This window comes from Anser brachyrhynchus (genome assembly GCF_964034855.1).
Source record: "Anser brachyrhynchus genome assembly, chromosome: 12".
Taxonomy (NCBI): Eukaryota; Metazoa; Chordata; class Aves; order Anseriformes; family Anatidae; genus Anser; species Anser brachyrhynchus.
In genome coordinates this window covers 2,378,920-2,395,018 of record NC_137707.1, presented here as the reverse complement: position 1 = coordinate 2,395,018, position 16,099 = coordinate 2,378,920, and the positions used below count along the sequence as shown (strand labels likewise).

The window sequence follows — 16,099 nt, the reverse complement described above, 5'->3', positions numbered from 1 at the left end:
GGCAGCGAGGAGCGGCCGCTCTGCCCCCTGGGACTTGTAGTCCTTCCCGGCGGGCGCGGCGGCGGAGGGGCGGCTGCGAGCCCCGTCCGTCGGCACGCAGGCGCGGACGGCCGGGGCGGGCGGGGGCCGAGCGGGCTCGGCGCGTTGGAGCCTGCGCGCTGCGGAGCCGGAGCCGTCTCGCGAGGAAGGACGCCATTATCGCAGCCGCCCGACAAACACCACGAGAATTGGGCCCCGCACACGGTAACCGCGGCTCCCCGCGGCCGGCCGGCTGGGGCCGAGCTCCCGGGGGGCCTCCCGGCGGGCCTGAGGGGCTCCGGCTCCCTCCGCCGCCTCCTCCCCCGGCTCCTCACGGGGCCGCCCGAGCACCCGGCCCGCGGGGCGGCGGCTCCGGGGAGGGGCCGAGGCCCGGGGGGGTGTGTGTGTGTGTTGGGGGGGGGAGGCCGGGGCCTCCTCGGCGCCTCGCTCCCCGCCGGCCTCCTCTTCCTCCTCCTCCTCAGCCGGGCAGCGGGGCGGGGTCCCCGCTCCGTGCTGGGGCTCCGCGGGCCCTTCTCTCGCTGCCTCTCCCCGGGGAGCCCGGCCTCGTCCTCTCCCCGCCTCGGGGTGCGCCCCTGGCCCTCGGGAGGACGGGGGAGGGAAGGGGCAGCGCGGCCTCCCCCCGTCACGGCTGCCCCCGCCTCAGCCTCTGCTTTTCCCCTCAGGGAGGGAAGGGGCTGCTGCAGGGGGTGCCGTGCCCTGCTCCTGTCAGAGCAAAGGGTTTTCGCAGCCCTATCTGGGCTGCTGTTTTCCGGCCTGAGCGTGTTAGGTTTGGTAAAGCAGTCCCGGTCACATCTCTCTTCCCTCCGTATCCATAATTCCAATAATTCTTCTTTTTCTTTCTTTCTTTCTTTTTTTTTTAAATCCCTGTACCGTGGGAAATTGTGCACGCTACCAAATATAGTAATTTTATCCTGCTATGGGTATACTTTATGTATCAGTTTATTTTTAGAGTTCTCAAGGGAAGAATTTTTTTTTTTCAAAAGGAAACAAGTTTGGAGGGGCTTTAGCAACTGAGTGCTTCAGCTGGAGCAGCTTTCAAATTGCTGTAAAATGATAATTGAGTAATTTATTTGAGAGAGATATATATGTATTTTGCCTTCTGCGTGAGGTTACCTGAGCTGCAGTACCCTTTTGATTTCAGCGTATCAAGAAACAAAGACAAAATGTGTCTGTAGGATTTTGAGCACTCAAACAAGATTTTTAAAATAAACAAACGAAAACCTCCCTGTCTTAATAACGTCATAATGGTGCCTCTTGAAACAACGGATTTACTTGGTTAGGAAATATTAGCGTACCTGTGAAACGGTTGCCCGTAAAAATTGACCAGAATAACGAGTATGTGGTTCTGAAATTGGAAGAGCCTTACTCCATACGTTAAATGGTTTCTTGGCAGCAGTTCAGTTTTCAGTAACGCATGAAAAGATGTCAGGAAGAACGTCTAGCTAATTGATTAAAAAGAGCGAAAGATGGTGTTTGGATTCTGGAAGTGTTAATATTCCATCTGCTTTAGAGGATGAAAATATTTTGTAACTCTTATCTTTGTTTTTAACTTACAATCTCTTTATCGTAACAGAAACCGGCTTCAATGCCTTAATTATTCAGCCATGTATTAATTGTGTGGTTATGGAACAGGTTTTAAGACTTAAAGGAGTAACGGGGTGCGTTAGGAGTACAGCAGGAACGCGGCGAGCGCCGACTGCCAACGTTCATAGCTGACAGGGCTCCGTCAGCACGTGCTCTGCTGAGCGTGTTGCAGAAGGGCTTGTGTTTCCTGCCTGGGCTGTTTTTAGCACAGGACAACATACACGGTTTACACGGGTTTGTACAGACGAGGTGAAGGAAGATGAGCTCGCACCTCCTTGTAGCGGGAGAGCTGCTTACGGGTTTACCCTGCGTTTGCAGAGCAGTGCTCGGTTGTGGGATTCAGACTCACGTTAATTACAGTAAGACGCTCACGTTTGCAAGGATTTCACCTCATCTTTGGTCTTCAGCTTTGCCCTGAACTTGTAAAGCATCGTTTGTGCAGGAAGAATACACGTCTTTTATTTTTTCGGAATTTGAATGTCCTCGTATCTTTCGCTGAAGAATGGCTTCAATTGAAATTCCTATGATGCTCCTTAGAAAGTAAATTAAAAGCTCTCTGATTACATTCATTTTAGAAGGAGGAGATGGGCGTTTCTTTGTGCACAGAAGCTCTTGCCCCAGAGATCTACAGAAACTGTTTATGTGAGTTGAGCAGAACAGCAGGAGCTACTTGTAGGAGGAGACAATGTGAATCAAATGATTAGAACAACAAAACACCTATGTATGCTAAACCTCGGCAATAAATTTTTTTTCCACAGATTTGATTTCCTCTAGTTTGGAACTTGATAGTTATTTACTGAAGTAATTTTATTTGTTTTCTGCTTTTTACATATTCATTAAAAGCTAAATCGTATTCTTCTTTTGCAAGTAAAAATAAAAATAATAAAATGTCTTTAAAAGTCACGTCAAACACTTGTTTCCTTGCAGTTTTAGCTTTTTTCAAAGCTACCGTTAAGCGCTTAGTTTTGCTCGCTGCTTGTTAGATTGCATGTGAAGACAGTAAGCGGACATGCACAAAAAGATAAACTTCATAAAATCCTTTGCATTTGGGACTTCAAATAAAATAATTTATGACGTCTGTTGGACAAAACTCCTTTATCTTGGTTCCTGTTTGTAAAAAAAAAAAAACAAAAAAAAAAACAAAACCTGGCTTAAAGGGAAGAAACCCAAACTACTTAAGGGAAAAATAAGTTATGTTCAAGTTTTCCTCTGAAAATTTGAGCATCCTTATCTTATGATGAAAAAATAACACACATCTGCTTTCCCATGGTGTGAATTCATAGAAACTATAAAGAAAATCACCACTTGCCTCCCTGCTCTTTATAAACACATCTGCTACATGTCACCTTAGCTCTGACAGCCCGCTGATAGATACTCTTGCACGTTTAAAGCTGGAATTACTTTTTTTTTCCAGAGGAGGGAGGGGGAATGGCAAAACAGGATCAGACTGTAGTGATGAAAGTATTTCAGAGGAATACTTGATCTGTGTTTTTCTACTTACGTGGTGCTCTTCAGGTTATTTTCATAAATATTTTTGGTAAGAATTTAAAAACATTAGTGTTATCCCTGTGTTTTAAAGCAGTGCTAAGGTCTGTTTTGGGAGCTTGGATGTTTCTTTTTTCTAAGTGGTTGCAGGAGGGAAATCTGTTAGACTTTTGAGTAAGCAGGTTACCTGTTGTAGATCTTATGTTGGCCACGGTGCTTGTTGATAGTAGGGGCCTGTAACAGCATTGGCTTCTTCCACCGGAACTGCTAGATCAGAAATTTTTTCAGGTACATAGATCAGCAGTGCACGTGGTAGGAAAAAAATAGGAAATGATATTTATTCCCTTTTGTTATCTAGTTTCTGCTTGAGGTAAGACAAACACAAAAGAATAAAATGTTTTTGCACAGGTTTTCCTTGAACTTGAGCCAGACGTCAAGGAGCTACAGACTGAAGTGAAATCTTTGCCGAACGCTTTTCAGGGTCCAGGCAAGCCCGTGTGTCGGTACAGGTGCTGTCCTGGGTGTCTCCTGTGCTTAGGCTGAGTAGCTCTCCAGTGCAAAACCTTCCAAAGCTATAGCGAAGTAACTTTGCAAAGGGAAATGGAAACTTCCGAATCCTGTAATAATCCTGTAACCTTCCAGTTTAGGTGCCCCTGCCCGCGAAAAGGCAGCGCTACGCTGGGTATCTCACAGCGTGTGCAGGACGGGGTCGGGGCTAGGTGTGCGTCTCGTTCCCACAGCCTGCTCCACGTTCGTTCTCCGTCTCTAAAGAGCTGGTTCTGCAACGGTGAGTGGATGTGGCGATGAGAGGAGGGAGTTGTGGCTTAGCACCTGTGCTCCGCGACACAGACCTGCCGGTGGCGCTTTGCAGTGTGCGCCCAGCCTCTTGGCAGGAGGGCGGCAGCAGCCTTGGACGTGGAGCGGGTCAGCCAGATGGAAGTGGCCTCAGCAGCGCCGTTCCTGTGCAAAACAGCAGGGGACGTGATGTTTCCCTCGGCAATCTCTCTGGGTTTGAATTCCACCAGTGGGGCCTTTCAGCGAGCAGCGCTGGCGTAGCGTGCTGTCAGGAACGTGATGTGGCCACGAAGCGGGAGCTGCACATGTGTTCCTCAAGGGTTGTGCATGGCTCGAGCACAAGGCTGCCGTCCAAGGGGCAGGGCTCGGTTGCTGTTGCTTGTGTTTTATCTAGGCAACGACAGGTCGCTTCTGCAGCCTGGCCGCTTCCAGAAACATAAAAGCCATTTGTGCGCTACCTAAAGCCTCTCGGCGATCTTTTACGTGGCTTTAAGTAGAGAACGCTCTGATTCTTTATGCTGGAGAGGTACGGATGTTGTTAAACTGGAGATCAGTGTCAGCCAGTTTCTAGCTTGATCTGCCTACTGCTATGATTTCAGTCTGAAACACTCTGACTTTACTGATGTCTTTAACTATTTACAGCAAATAATATTCTCCAAGGTTTCTTGAAAATAATGCAGGTAATTCCATTGAATGAAATAAACCTTGTTATTCTCGTGGTCATTTACAATTTAATATGCTGAGATCCTGTTCGTTAAGCTGTTTGCTTGAGACCACAGAATTATTTTTAATGAGAAAAAATTACTTTGTGATACGGAAATAATTGGAGAACATAATGGAAAAACGGGGCTTTCAGAGGTATAAATTGAAAGCTGTGCTAATTTCCTTAAAATCTGTTTCCCATCCTTTGATCTCAGCTGTATACTTTGCATTGCAAAAGGGAAATCAGTTTAAAATAACACAGATTGATGGATATGTGGAAAAAAAATCTAGGCAAACAATTGCAGTAGAATAGAGAGAATTAAGGTATGAAGCAGGAGGTAAACTTCTGGGATTGCTCCTACTATTGAAATAGTTAATGAAGTTGCCTTAGAAACACACACAAGTGCTTTCTATCAGGTATAAGTCACTATGTAGGTGGTCAGTATTCACAAACTGTCATTTTGTTCAGCAAATTTTAGCAAGTGTTGTAATATTGACATTTTTTTCACCTCCTTCTCTCTTCCGGCAGCATCTGACAACTTTTAAAAATCGTTATTTTTAGTTGCAGCCCTTTTGTTATGTTACTTATTTTCCGCTTTCCAAAGGGGATTCAAATATTAAATTACCGTATGTTCTGTTGAAATATTCCTTAATAAGCTCCTTGCTGTTTCTAGATAACAAATAATACTTGAAGCTTTCGGCTGGAGCATGGCAATGTGTTTTGATTCCTAAATAACAGGAAAAATCTTCAGTTTTGAAGACCAGAGATCTAGATCAGTCCTGTCTTGTGCGTGAGATCATATTCCCGTGTTAAAAGCCCAGCTATGCCTCTTCAGGGCTATTTGCTCAACAGATAGTAATTGCTTTATTTTTCTTTACTGGGTTGCTTTACAAGGCTATACATTTTTTTTTAAAGTCAGGTTTTCTTCTATTTAATGTTGTTACTGTTTACCATTTGATTGCTACTATTACTGCAAGTATTTATAGACCTATGGGCTGTTGCTGCAGCTGTAGGCAGCTGCACCTCTATCCTCTTTTTGATCTTTTGGGGTGTATTCCTTATAGTTTCAGGCATTAGGAACCTCCAGAGTGAAGTTTCATTGCTATTTCCTGGCATTTGAGAGAGATTTGAATTTTAAACCAGCAAACAGCGTGCAACATATTTTATCTGGATAATGCACATGGTATGTTTTCCTCCACCATCTTCTGGTGAATTAGGCAAGCTTAGCTTCTTCAGACGCATGAGCAGGTTCCTGCTGGTTGGGCTGATTTGTCCTCAGCCTCAAAGCATAGTTATAGTTACTCTCAGGAACGGATGAATGTCCTTTTTAGCCCTGTTTGATGGCGTGTTCCTTCTTTGCACTCGATGTACTCCTCTAGCTGTTCTGTTAGGGACGGTCCTGAAGGTTCAGTCTGCAGGAATCAAACCTAAACCTGCAGAGTAAAGATCCGGGGGCATCCCTTAATGGTCTGTACATGTCAGTGGCTGCTATCTTTATCTGTTAGTCTGCCCATATATGTATTTCTTAGGAAAAAAAAATATTTTGAGTTGAACCAGTAGTTATACAGAAAGTATCTCAAATAGTAGAGAAATACATCGTACAATTAGCTTGGAAGCACCTATTAAATATATCATGAAGTCTTAAAGAACTTTAGCTTTTTGGCTTCCACTTCATACGGGGAAAAAAATTAAAGTTTCTCAGAATGATTTTTGTCTACGCCAATGAAATTTCAAAATGTTTTGTCATCAGTGCACTTTTTTTCTTGACGTAATGAAACTCAAAGTTGATAGAAATTGTATTTTCCAAAGCATCTCTCGAGCAAGTTTATGGCCAAAGATTTGGTGATAAACTTTGATTCAGTCTCTGGGTCTTTGCTGGGGGGAAAATGTGGTCCCTTGGTCCTTCGTGCAAGAACCCGAGTTTCATGAACAGATCCCTGTGCTGCGGAGGAGTCTCACCTGACAAAGGCTGCGTTCGTACGTCTGTAAAACAGGCGTTCGTACTGCTCGTACCCGCCCTCCAAGCGCTGGATTCCTGGGACTGGAAGAGGATCCCACAGCTTTCCTCAGCCAGCTTCTCGGCTGCCTCTGCAGATCTTTCAAGTAGCAGTGGGTAAACCTCGTTTGCTGTCCTGCTCTGCCCTGCTGCCTGTGGAAACGAGCGTGGCACAAGAACTTGGGGCGCTGCCTGCTCTGAATGAGTGCTAGGTTCATGTCGCAGCTGGTGATGTTTCGGATACCAGTGACTTCTGGAACATGGTCTTTCCAGAGGAAGTCCTCGTTTCCCATCCCCTTCCCCAGCTCTTAGTCACTTCTCAATAAAGGCCCTTTGAGATGTTTAGAAATTACTGTTGTTTCCTCTTTGAGGTTCCCTGGCAGGATGAGTAGCAAAAACGCATTTAAAACAACGTGATCTGCTCAGGAGCCAGGCAGATACTGTACCTTGCTTTTTTATTTTTATTTTTTTTATTTCTGAAGGGAGTCTTCTTTTTTCTCTCCAGCAGGGAAAATTGAATCTTGCCTCGATCCCTTGGTGGGCCAATAGCACAGATCGTACCAGACCTGAAGTCTGTAAACTTCTGTGGCTTCTGTCACTTTAGATGAAGCATAACACCTTAATATCCTTTGAGTTTTGTGGTGGAGGATGGGAAACAAAGCACCCAGAATTCAAATATTTCAGTACAGCGCTTTGTCTGCTGCGTAATCCGCTTACATTGCAGTATTACACCTCAAGCAAAGTTTTGCTCTTTCTCATACAATTAATGTTCTGGTTAGGCAAGAGCTTTTTCCTTTGGACGGTAGCACTGAGCTGGGGCACAGCTCTTTCTTTAGCATTCTGTTCATTTTTCTTGTTCATTCACATTTCAGCTAGAATAAATGTTAGCGTTTGGTTTTGATTCTGCTTGTTTAACAGGACCGCCAGTTTGCTAGGACTACCGAATCGTACTTCAGAATAGCAAATTTGCAGGACCAGACTTGGGCTGCCTTTCTGAGGCTAGTTTTGTTGTCGGAAGGTCCAGGGCTCCACGGGCACGGTGTCGGGAGGTGTTCAGGTGTGCGTTGGAGCTGCCTTCGGTAGTCGGGGTGCGCTCTGCAGGCATTCAAGGCGTGCTGGTAATCTCACCAAAACCATGTCCATTCCCAACATCCGCACGATGTTTTGGATCGTGCTGCGGCACAGAAGCAAAATACTTTTATCAGTGTTGGAGTTGTCGTAGAGAACCGAGGTCGGCCCCAAATAATTCAGGTTGTGTTAGGCACTTGCTTGCAATTCCCAAAGTCAGCCTGAAGTATCGCAGAAAGATAGATGCCTGAAGGGGTTACTGGGGGGGGGGGGGAAGCTGCTAATCTCAAATGGGTACAGGCACCCAAATTAAAAGGACATCTGGGCGACCTGTCTCACCCCCCTCCAGCCTTTGAGACTGGGAGAGACATTTATGTACGTAATAGGAAAAGGGCTCTAGAAGCCCGTTCTTGGAACCAAAGCGTTTGTGTTTCTGGGGGGGATGTTATCAATAAAGACTCTCCATCTATGGGCGAAAGCAATAAAACGTGGTACATCTGGTTCTGCGTACTGCCTGCGCTGTCTGAGTGGCTCTTGTTTCATGTCCGCCGGGTTTTGAGCCGTACAAGTCGTGCCTCGCATTAACGACCAATATCCTGAGCAATTTCACAGTGATGCAGGAAACTGACCTCTGCTTTAGGGCCCTGAATCTGCAAGCACTTAAGTATATCCAGTCCACATGGGCAGTCCCATTAAGTTCAACGGGATTGTATGTTGGTAAAATTGAATTCCGACTTCTTTACATGTCGAAGCACCTGAAGGCGCGCTTGCGATAGGCGTTAACATCTCCTTCCTAGCTCCTTTGGGAATAATTCCAGCAAAGCTGTGGCAGCGGGGGTGTTTGCACGTGGCGGCAGTGAGTGTTTGTACAAGGTCCGCGGAGAGCTTGTGCTCGAGTTCCTGGTGGATGTGGCCACGCAGCCGCTGCTGGGGTTTCTCGTGCGGGAACGTGCCGAGTGGGGCTGAGCACGCAGGATTGCGCGGTGGTTGCGTTGTGCTTCGGTCGTGTTGGGGTTGTGTCCCCGGGCAGCGCATCAGCAGGGTTAGAAACGGACATTCAGGCAAACCAGTGGCTTGTACCAGGTGGAACGATGTATATATGTGTGTATATACATATAACCAATAATAATTATAAGGCAGTGACAACAGTATTGGAGAATTTCTGCCTCCCTGCAAGATTTTGCACTCCAAAGAAATTTTAAGACCCTTCGTTTCTGAAGCAGCTGTTCCCCTCTGTATGTTGCTGTCTCCGTTTTAAACTGGTCTGGGAGTCATCAGCATAGCGTAGTTGTTATCGATATTTATTTTAGATATCTGCCTGCAGACTGTTACGGCCCATGTCCTTGCTTTCCTAGGTGAGGGATGGCTTTGTCATGTCTTGGGAGGGCAGGCTTTTTCTGATCCTTGGCTGAACCAAATACGCACGTATATTACACTCAATTTTAAACTGTTAAACTGACATGCTTGTGGCACAATTTTGCTGTGAAAATTACATAAAACACTGTTTTTACTTCTATTTTAAGGACAAAAGCTAAACAGAAGCTAAGAAAGATTAGAGTTCTCCTGCATAGTTTTTAGTGGTAGTAAAGAAGCGTAAAATGTTTTTTTGTTGTTGTTGTTGAAAATAGTTTTTGACTTCATATTTTGACAGACTGTAGCTTCAGAGAATTGGGGTGTAAAGGGGGCTGGGAGCTCCTGCATTGAACCCTAACTGCTGTTAAATTGTCGCTTTTTATTAGGTTATTCCTCACCTGCTAAGTAAGAGAATTTTCTTCATTTATCAGTAGCGCTGAGAAATACCAGCCAGGCGCTAATTATCTGCTCAAATAAGAGAAGTTCAGGTAAACACTGCGCAGAGTAGGGCTTTGGAGAACGTTTGTTTGCTTTAAATACAGCGTTTACCCTCACTAGCGAGTATGAGGGAGAAGATTTCTGTTTGGTGCCTGGTTTCGTACGTTAACCAGGCACTGGCTGATTTTGAGGATGCGCTTTGGAATGGTGCCCTCCGATTTTGTAAAGCCATCAGATATTCCAGCAAATAGGTTTGTTTACAAGGGAATGCTCGGAAGAATTACTCTAAATGAATGTTTTAAAACGGATTAATTAAATTGCATTAAACTCACGTGTGGATAAACTAATCTAGAATCCAGGTGACCTGCATTTAATTTGGCTGCTTACAAATATTTCCTTAATTAAACAAAGGCTATCTTAAATCTGTCTTAGGTCTATCAATTCTGAGAAAGAGCGCTCGCAGAGATATTTGGAGCACTTTATCTGACCTACTCCAGCTGTATCGCGCGCAACGCAAGGTATGAGCGTGCCTGAGCGCTGTCGTGCAGCGGGAGGCTGCGGCGCCGCTCGGGGCTTTTGGAAGCGGGGGGCACATCCCGCTGGGGGAGAGCCGCCTCCTAACCCGGGCTTGAATTTGTGCTGGGCGAGAGCTGAAGGTGTCTCCTCCAGCCCCCAGGAGGAGTGGATCCGTGGAAATAGCACAGCTGGAGCCAGTTTGAGTTCGGCTGGCCAAGGCCTCCTGTAACGAACGTATTAATGAGGTATTTTCCGTCGTCTTCCCACACCTCTCCTCCAGGTGATGGCAGCTGACTACAAAATACTGCTCTGGTCATCCAGCTCCCCAGCACCACCTGGGGGGGACAAAGTGGGGGCATTTCATTTGTGGAGCTTGGCTGTCCCTGATGGGGTTTATCCTGAGCTTCCTGGCTTTCTTTGCATTTTTTTTTTTTCTTATTATCTTAGTACTTGGTCCAGGTAATATTTCTGCACTGGGTTCTCGATGCCAATGTACATGCATTTAATTTAGAATTAATGGGGACTAGCGTTGCAGCCAGGAGAATGAAAGGGGAGGGGGTTAAAAAAAAAATGGGGGGGGGGGAAGGCAAATTTTGAGAAAGGAAGTGCTTTGCTTCAGGAAACGTTGGTAAATACTTCACTGGGTAAAATATGTGGAGAATGTATGGAGAAGCTGTTATTCTGATTTTTTTTTTTTTAATTTCTGAATCTGAGGCTTTTTTAAGGTAATAATCTAATTCTAACTTTATACTGTTAAATTTTATGAGAATGTTGCCCTTGGTTCTGAAAGCAAACTTAGCCCGCTGCTGAAATTTTCTGTTATAAACTGAAATTCTGAATTTTTCAGAGGAACCTTTTCAAGGTGTGGTAGCTGCTGTGGTTGCAGCACCCAGCGGAGCTCACTTGGGCGTTGCTTTCACAACCCTCCCATCTAGCATTGACAACAACTACCTCTTTTCTCCTTATTTTTGGATCCGGGAGCTCACTGAATCTGGTGACAGCAGGAGGATATTTTGTTCGGCCTGGAGAGACTGTAGAAATGTGTTCTGTTGGCTAATTGCAGTGTATGGTTTCCTGAAATTGTAATAAAATTTGTTGAAATGGAAATAAATACTGTTGTTACGAAGAAACGTTGCTGTGTGTGTGTAATAGCTCTCTTCCCAGTCCCAGTCTGGTTGGTATGCTGCTGTTTAAAGACTGACAGAATCTTTCAGGACTTATTTTCTGATCTGTGGCTGAATGCTTTCAGACTACGACCCATAAGAGATGGAGAGCAGAGGTCAGAAGTGTGAAATTATTTTTTGTGTTGCAGAAAGGTTTAATTCATTTCAGTACTTTACAGAATGAGTTTTGAAAGGCTAAATACGTATTACAGTGGATTTAAACAAAAAGAAAATTGAAAGTCCTTTGGAATGACTTACTAGATACTGATGTGTTTGTGGGGGAAGCTGGTTAAAAAGCAACGCATGCAGCATCGGGGAAGTCTAGCGTTGTGTAAATCGACAAAGTGTTAAAAGTTGGGTTTTGTTCTACTTTGTCCGTTTTTAGCGTTTGGAGCGGTGGCCGTCTTCACACCGAGGGCAGGGCTCTTAGCGTTACTTGCAGTATGTGACATTATGAAACAGTAACTCCAGCACAGCTGTTTTATTATGTGAAGGCTGGCCGCTTACCAGGATTTCTCAGAAATGGCAAACGCGATTTGCCAAAATGGCATCCATATGCACTAACGCATTGCCAGTTTTCTCGGGCGGGCTGCCACGCTCCGCGCGGTCCCAACAGTTTTTCACCGCGATCCGAATTTCAGATGACTCAGTATTGGCAGCGCTGGTATTTGGAGTAAACAACTGCGGCGCGCGGGGAGTCCTCCTCCTGAGATGGGCTCTCGCAACGCGCTGACCCTTCTCCACAATCTGTCCCTCTCTTCAAAAGTCTGTGCTCCACCTGTCTGGCTTAATGGCTTTCTTGTGTTCGAGTGGCAGAGGGAAAGAGGAAAATCTTTATGCGTAGCTGGAGTTGATTCAGTGTCGATGTTAAGGGATGAGTTACCGTTTCCACTGGTAAACCTTAAATTATTGTGCTAGTGTTTTTTTTTTTTTGCTTCAGGTTAAAAAGGAAAAGACGACTGATCTCCTTGTATTCATTGTCCATCCTTTTATGACTGTGGGAAAGCAGAGATACAAATGGTTCCAGTGACTTTAATTCAATTTTACAGGCTGAAGGTTTCTCTTAAAACGCTAATAAATAACCTTGACGGAGGGTTCCAAGGGAGCAGGGCTGAGAAATCAGGGCCGTATTCTGAAAATGCCTTCATCAGAACTGAATTGTGGAAAAAACAGGCAGGTTCAGTGCCCGAGAAAAGAAGTTTTGTTTCAAGCCTGCTTATAACTAGCTGCAAAGAAGCTCCCTGTTCTCGCTGAGTTTTAGGTGCCCATTAAAAGTGGTAGGACTTTGGTAGGACATGGTAGGACTTTGTGTTCATATGGATCTGTACAGATTGCAGTAGCCAGTGTGGTCTGGGAAACTCATATGCTGTTGCAACATCAACACTTAGGTCTGATCACTCCCCAGAGCTAAGGAATAATTTGCAAATTAAAACCCTGCAGTTTATGAATGTTCTTTTAGACACTTAAATTTTTTTTTTTTTTTTAAATCAATTTAAAGAAAACAGTTTGTGTTTTACACTGACGAGCTGCCCAGTCTCTGACACTACCCAGTCTCCTTATCCACTGGGAAAATGCAGCAAGGTGAATCAGAAAGGAAAGCTCGTGCTCTCAGCCTACTCATCACGTAGAAAGTTTATACGCATGCGTGATGCCCGTATTAAAGTAGCAGTTCACACCATTGTGTGATCTGTTCTCTCTGTCGGTCACTTCCCTTAAGAATTCTCTCTCCTTCTGTAGAGGAAAAATGAAAAAAATAAATGCAAAATGGCTGTATCAGGTATTAACGCTCCTCTTGCTGCTGTTTTTCAGGATTGCATGTCTCGTAAAATTACATATTTGGGGGCCTGCGGTGGTGTGTGACGGGACATTGCAGCCTGGTTCTGAATGATGTCAGAACAGGACTTGGCAGATGTTGTTCAGATCGCTGTTGAAGACTTGACTCCAGATAACCCAGGTACAGTAGAGGTGGTAGCGATGGCATGAGAAAGATAATGTATAGTATTACCCATTTACAAGGTGAAAATCACTGCTGAGCTGCTTTTAAAAAAATGTAAAGTGCTGCTGCAATATTTACTTTGAGAGGCACTTGCTGAGACTACCTACTGAATTTGGACAGCTTTACTTACATATCTCTAGCACCCTTTGGATCAAATTAATTTTTTTTTTTTTTACTTTTCTTTTAAAGACCTTTTTTTCTTCAAAGGTAGACTACTGCCAAAACTTGATATATGCCAAATCGTATTTTTTTTTAGTTTCAGACCAAATCCGTGTTTGAGACTTTTCCTCAAATAACTGTCACCCCTCTATTATGAATCATTGTTTTACTTGTAAAATATTTCCTCTCAAAAATTATTAAAATTCCTTGGATTTATAGCAAAATGACAGTAAATTTGAAAAACACTTCTGAAAGCAAACACCGTGATTTCCTTTGCTTAGAATTTGATCTACTAAGGCAAAACGTGTTGAAATCAACTACAGAATTTAATCCAATGCTGTCACGTATAAGTGAGCGTTGACAGAAAGAACAGTAACTACAGGTACAGAAAACCGAAACACATTTTAAAATACTTTTCTGATGCAGAACAGAAAAGTTCTTTCAGAAATGTACCCAAAGGGATGGAGGAGAAGCTGAGACTTACCTGTCCCAGCCTAGTTCATAACTTGGTGGGCATCCAAGGATTATCACCTGTAGCATGGTCAACCTTAAACAAGCTTTCCTTTGCTCGATTTTGTGAAGGACCTTGAACCTGGGCTCATTTCAGGTGATGTTCTGACTGCGACGCTGTTCAGGGCTCTACCTCTTGATTTTACCAGCGAGGTTTTCCAGTTCGAAGTTCAGAACACTTTTGTTATTGTTTCTTCAGAGTGTTTACCTCTAGATTAAAGGCATTTAGGATCTATAGGTCTGCATAACCAAGTACTTATTTTGGAAAATTTTCAGGGTTTAGTTAATCTCTACTGGAGAGAAATTAATGGTTTAGTGGTGGACTTGGCAGTGTTAGGGTAAAACTTGGACCAGGTGATCTTAGAAGTCTTTTCCAACCTAAATGATTCTATGATTCTGTGAACAGCGTGGGAGAAATCCTGCGTTCATGCAGAATTAGAACTGCTTACAGTTTTGCAGAGTGTGAAGGTTCAGAAGCCAGAAATAAGTAATCATACATATTTAAGAGAAAACATAAAAACAAAAAAAAATAGAAATATACAATATGTTAACTAAACTCCTTTCATATTATTTGATTTGTCCATTTAATATATTTTAAATCCAGGTCTTGCCTCTTGTATTATAAGCTACGGCAATGCTTATTTTTCTTTGCAGTTGTGTTGGAGAATCATGAAGTGACAGACGATGACGTAGAGCCTACTCTGAAACGTCAGCGTATAGAAATTAACTGCCAGGATCCCTCTATTAAGGTTACAAGAATACCCTTTTCTGTTTGTATTCATAATACCAATTAAATTAGCTTTCTTGGGGAAATGATATCAAATGAGCTAATGCTCATGCACAATACTGGAAATATATCCTTCTTGGAAATGTTTGTGTGTTCATTTTCTGCATAAATTTTAAAATCTGCATAATTGGCTAATCTCCTGGTATAAAATCATTAGCAAAAATTTTATATGCAATATAAAATTTAATCAGAAATAATTCTAGTAGCTTAAAAATCGCTCCATCTTCTTTGATGAAGTGAATAAACTCAACCCTTAGGAATAAATCTGATGTATTGTATGACATTACCCAGTTATTGTAAATAAGTATATTTTAAGTAAATTTAATATATTTTTATTACAATATACAGATATTTTCAGCATGTTTTAAATTATTATTTTAAGCTAATGACGTTCTCCTAAGAGTTGAGCTATATTTGGTTCAGGCTCAGCAGCTCAGGCTCTTCTGTTCTTGCAGAACTTCCCATGCTGCTCCCACTATTGTGTTTTAGTAATGTTTTTGTCTTGGAGCATAAGCGTGTGAGTTGTATTTTACTGCCATGCACGTTAAGCAGCATGTAATTTTGTCTAGAAATTCTGCCACAGAAACTGAAGCTCTGTATTAAGAGAGCAGGGGGGAAGCAGCACTGCAAAGCAGCTCGATGGGGTGTGAATTGTAGTTGAGGGCCACAAGATGGCACAGTTGCTGTTTGTAGAGGAGTATGTGTACCATTACCCTTCAATAGCCTATTTTTCCCAAGGGGAACCAAGTGGAATATGCTTTCTTTAAAACTGCTCAGGAAAACAAAGTTTATTTGCTTTTCTTGATTTGCTGTTCAGGAGAAAACTGAAGCGAGTGGCATTTATTGTCCCTGAAGTGATTAGTGTTGATACAATTCCACTGTAATTATCCAAATGTATCTGTTTGGACAAGGAAAGAAACTCTTATTTAACTTTATCCAGAAGGATGCTTTCATTGATTTATATACTTTTTTTTTTTTTTTAATATATTGAATGAAAGGCGTTGGCATGTGATTTAAAATGATTTTGTGGTGTATGGAATCATAGTAACAAAGTGCTTAGGTGAAAATGTGTTTGGCTTGGATGCTTTTGGCTTCTAAATAAAGATCTGAAAGACTATGAGAATACTAAAATGCTCCTGAATGTCATCGGTTCTGTATGTGGCTGAATTTAGTCACTAGGCACATTGCTAGTTCCTTGAGAATTGTTTTCCAGTCACATTTATCTGGAGCTTCCTTATGTGTATGTTGCTGAAGATAAACGTGTACGTCTTTAAAAGCAGTTTCTCTTGCATTCTCCCCTTTCTAGTCATTCCTGTATTCCATTAATCAGACAATATGCCTGCGACTGGATAGCATTGAGGCGAAGTTGCTGGCACTAGAGGCTACCTGTAAATCACTGGAAGAGAAGTTGGATCTTGTCATGAACAAACAGCACAGCCCCATCCAAGTCCCCATGGTGGCAGGTTCTCCTCTTGGCGCTACGCAGACCTGCAATAAAGTGCGATGG

General features: G+C 43.5%; 1 protein-coding gene across 8 annotated transcripts in view; it reads left to right on the top strand.

The window, feature by feature from the left end:
* Positions 1 to 16,099, top strand: part of BANP (BTG3 associated nuclear protein) — a 146,329-nt gene continuing 130,230 nt past the window's right edge. For 3 of the 8 annotated variants that reach the window (XR_013938247.1, XM_080552058.1, XM_080552061.1), the window contains exons 1-6: positions 12 to 243; positions 9,894 to 9,979; positions 10,258 to 10,436; positions 12,950 to 13,094; positions 14,460 to 14,554; positions 15,899 to 16,098. Coding sequence is in view for 5 of the 8 variants with exons in the window: in XM_080552058.1 (XP_080408184.1) it covers positions 13,025 to 13,094; positions 14,460 to 14,554; positions 15,899 to 16,098 (365 nt within the window). In the remaining 3 variants the exon portion in view is untranslated. Of the gene's footprint in view, positions 244 to 9,893; positions 9,980 to 10,257; positions 10,437 to 12,949; positions 13,095 to 14,459; positions 14,555 to 15,898; position 16,099 lie in introns of all 8 variants that reach the window. The other 5 variants (XM_080552062.1, XM_080552059.1, XR_013938248.1 and 2 more) reach the window with 4 other exon arrangements.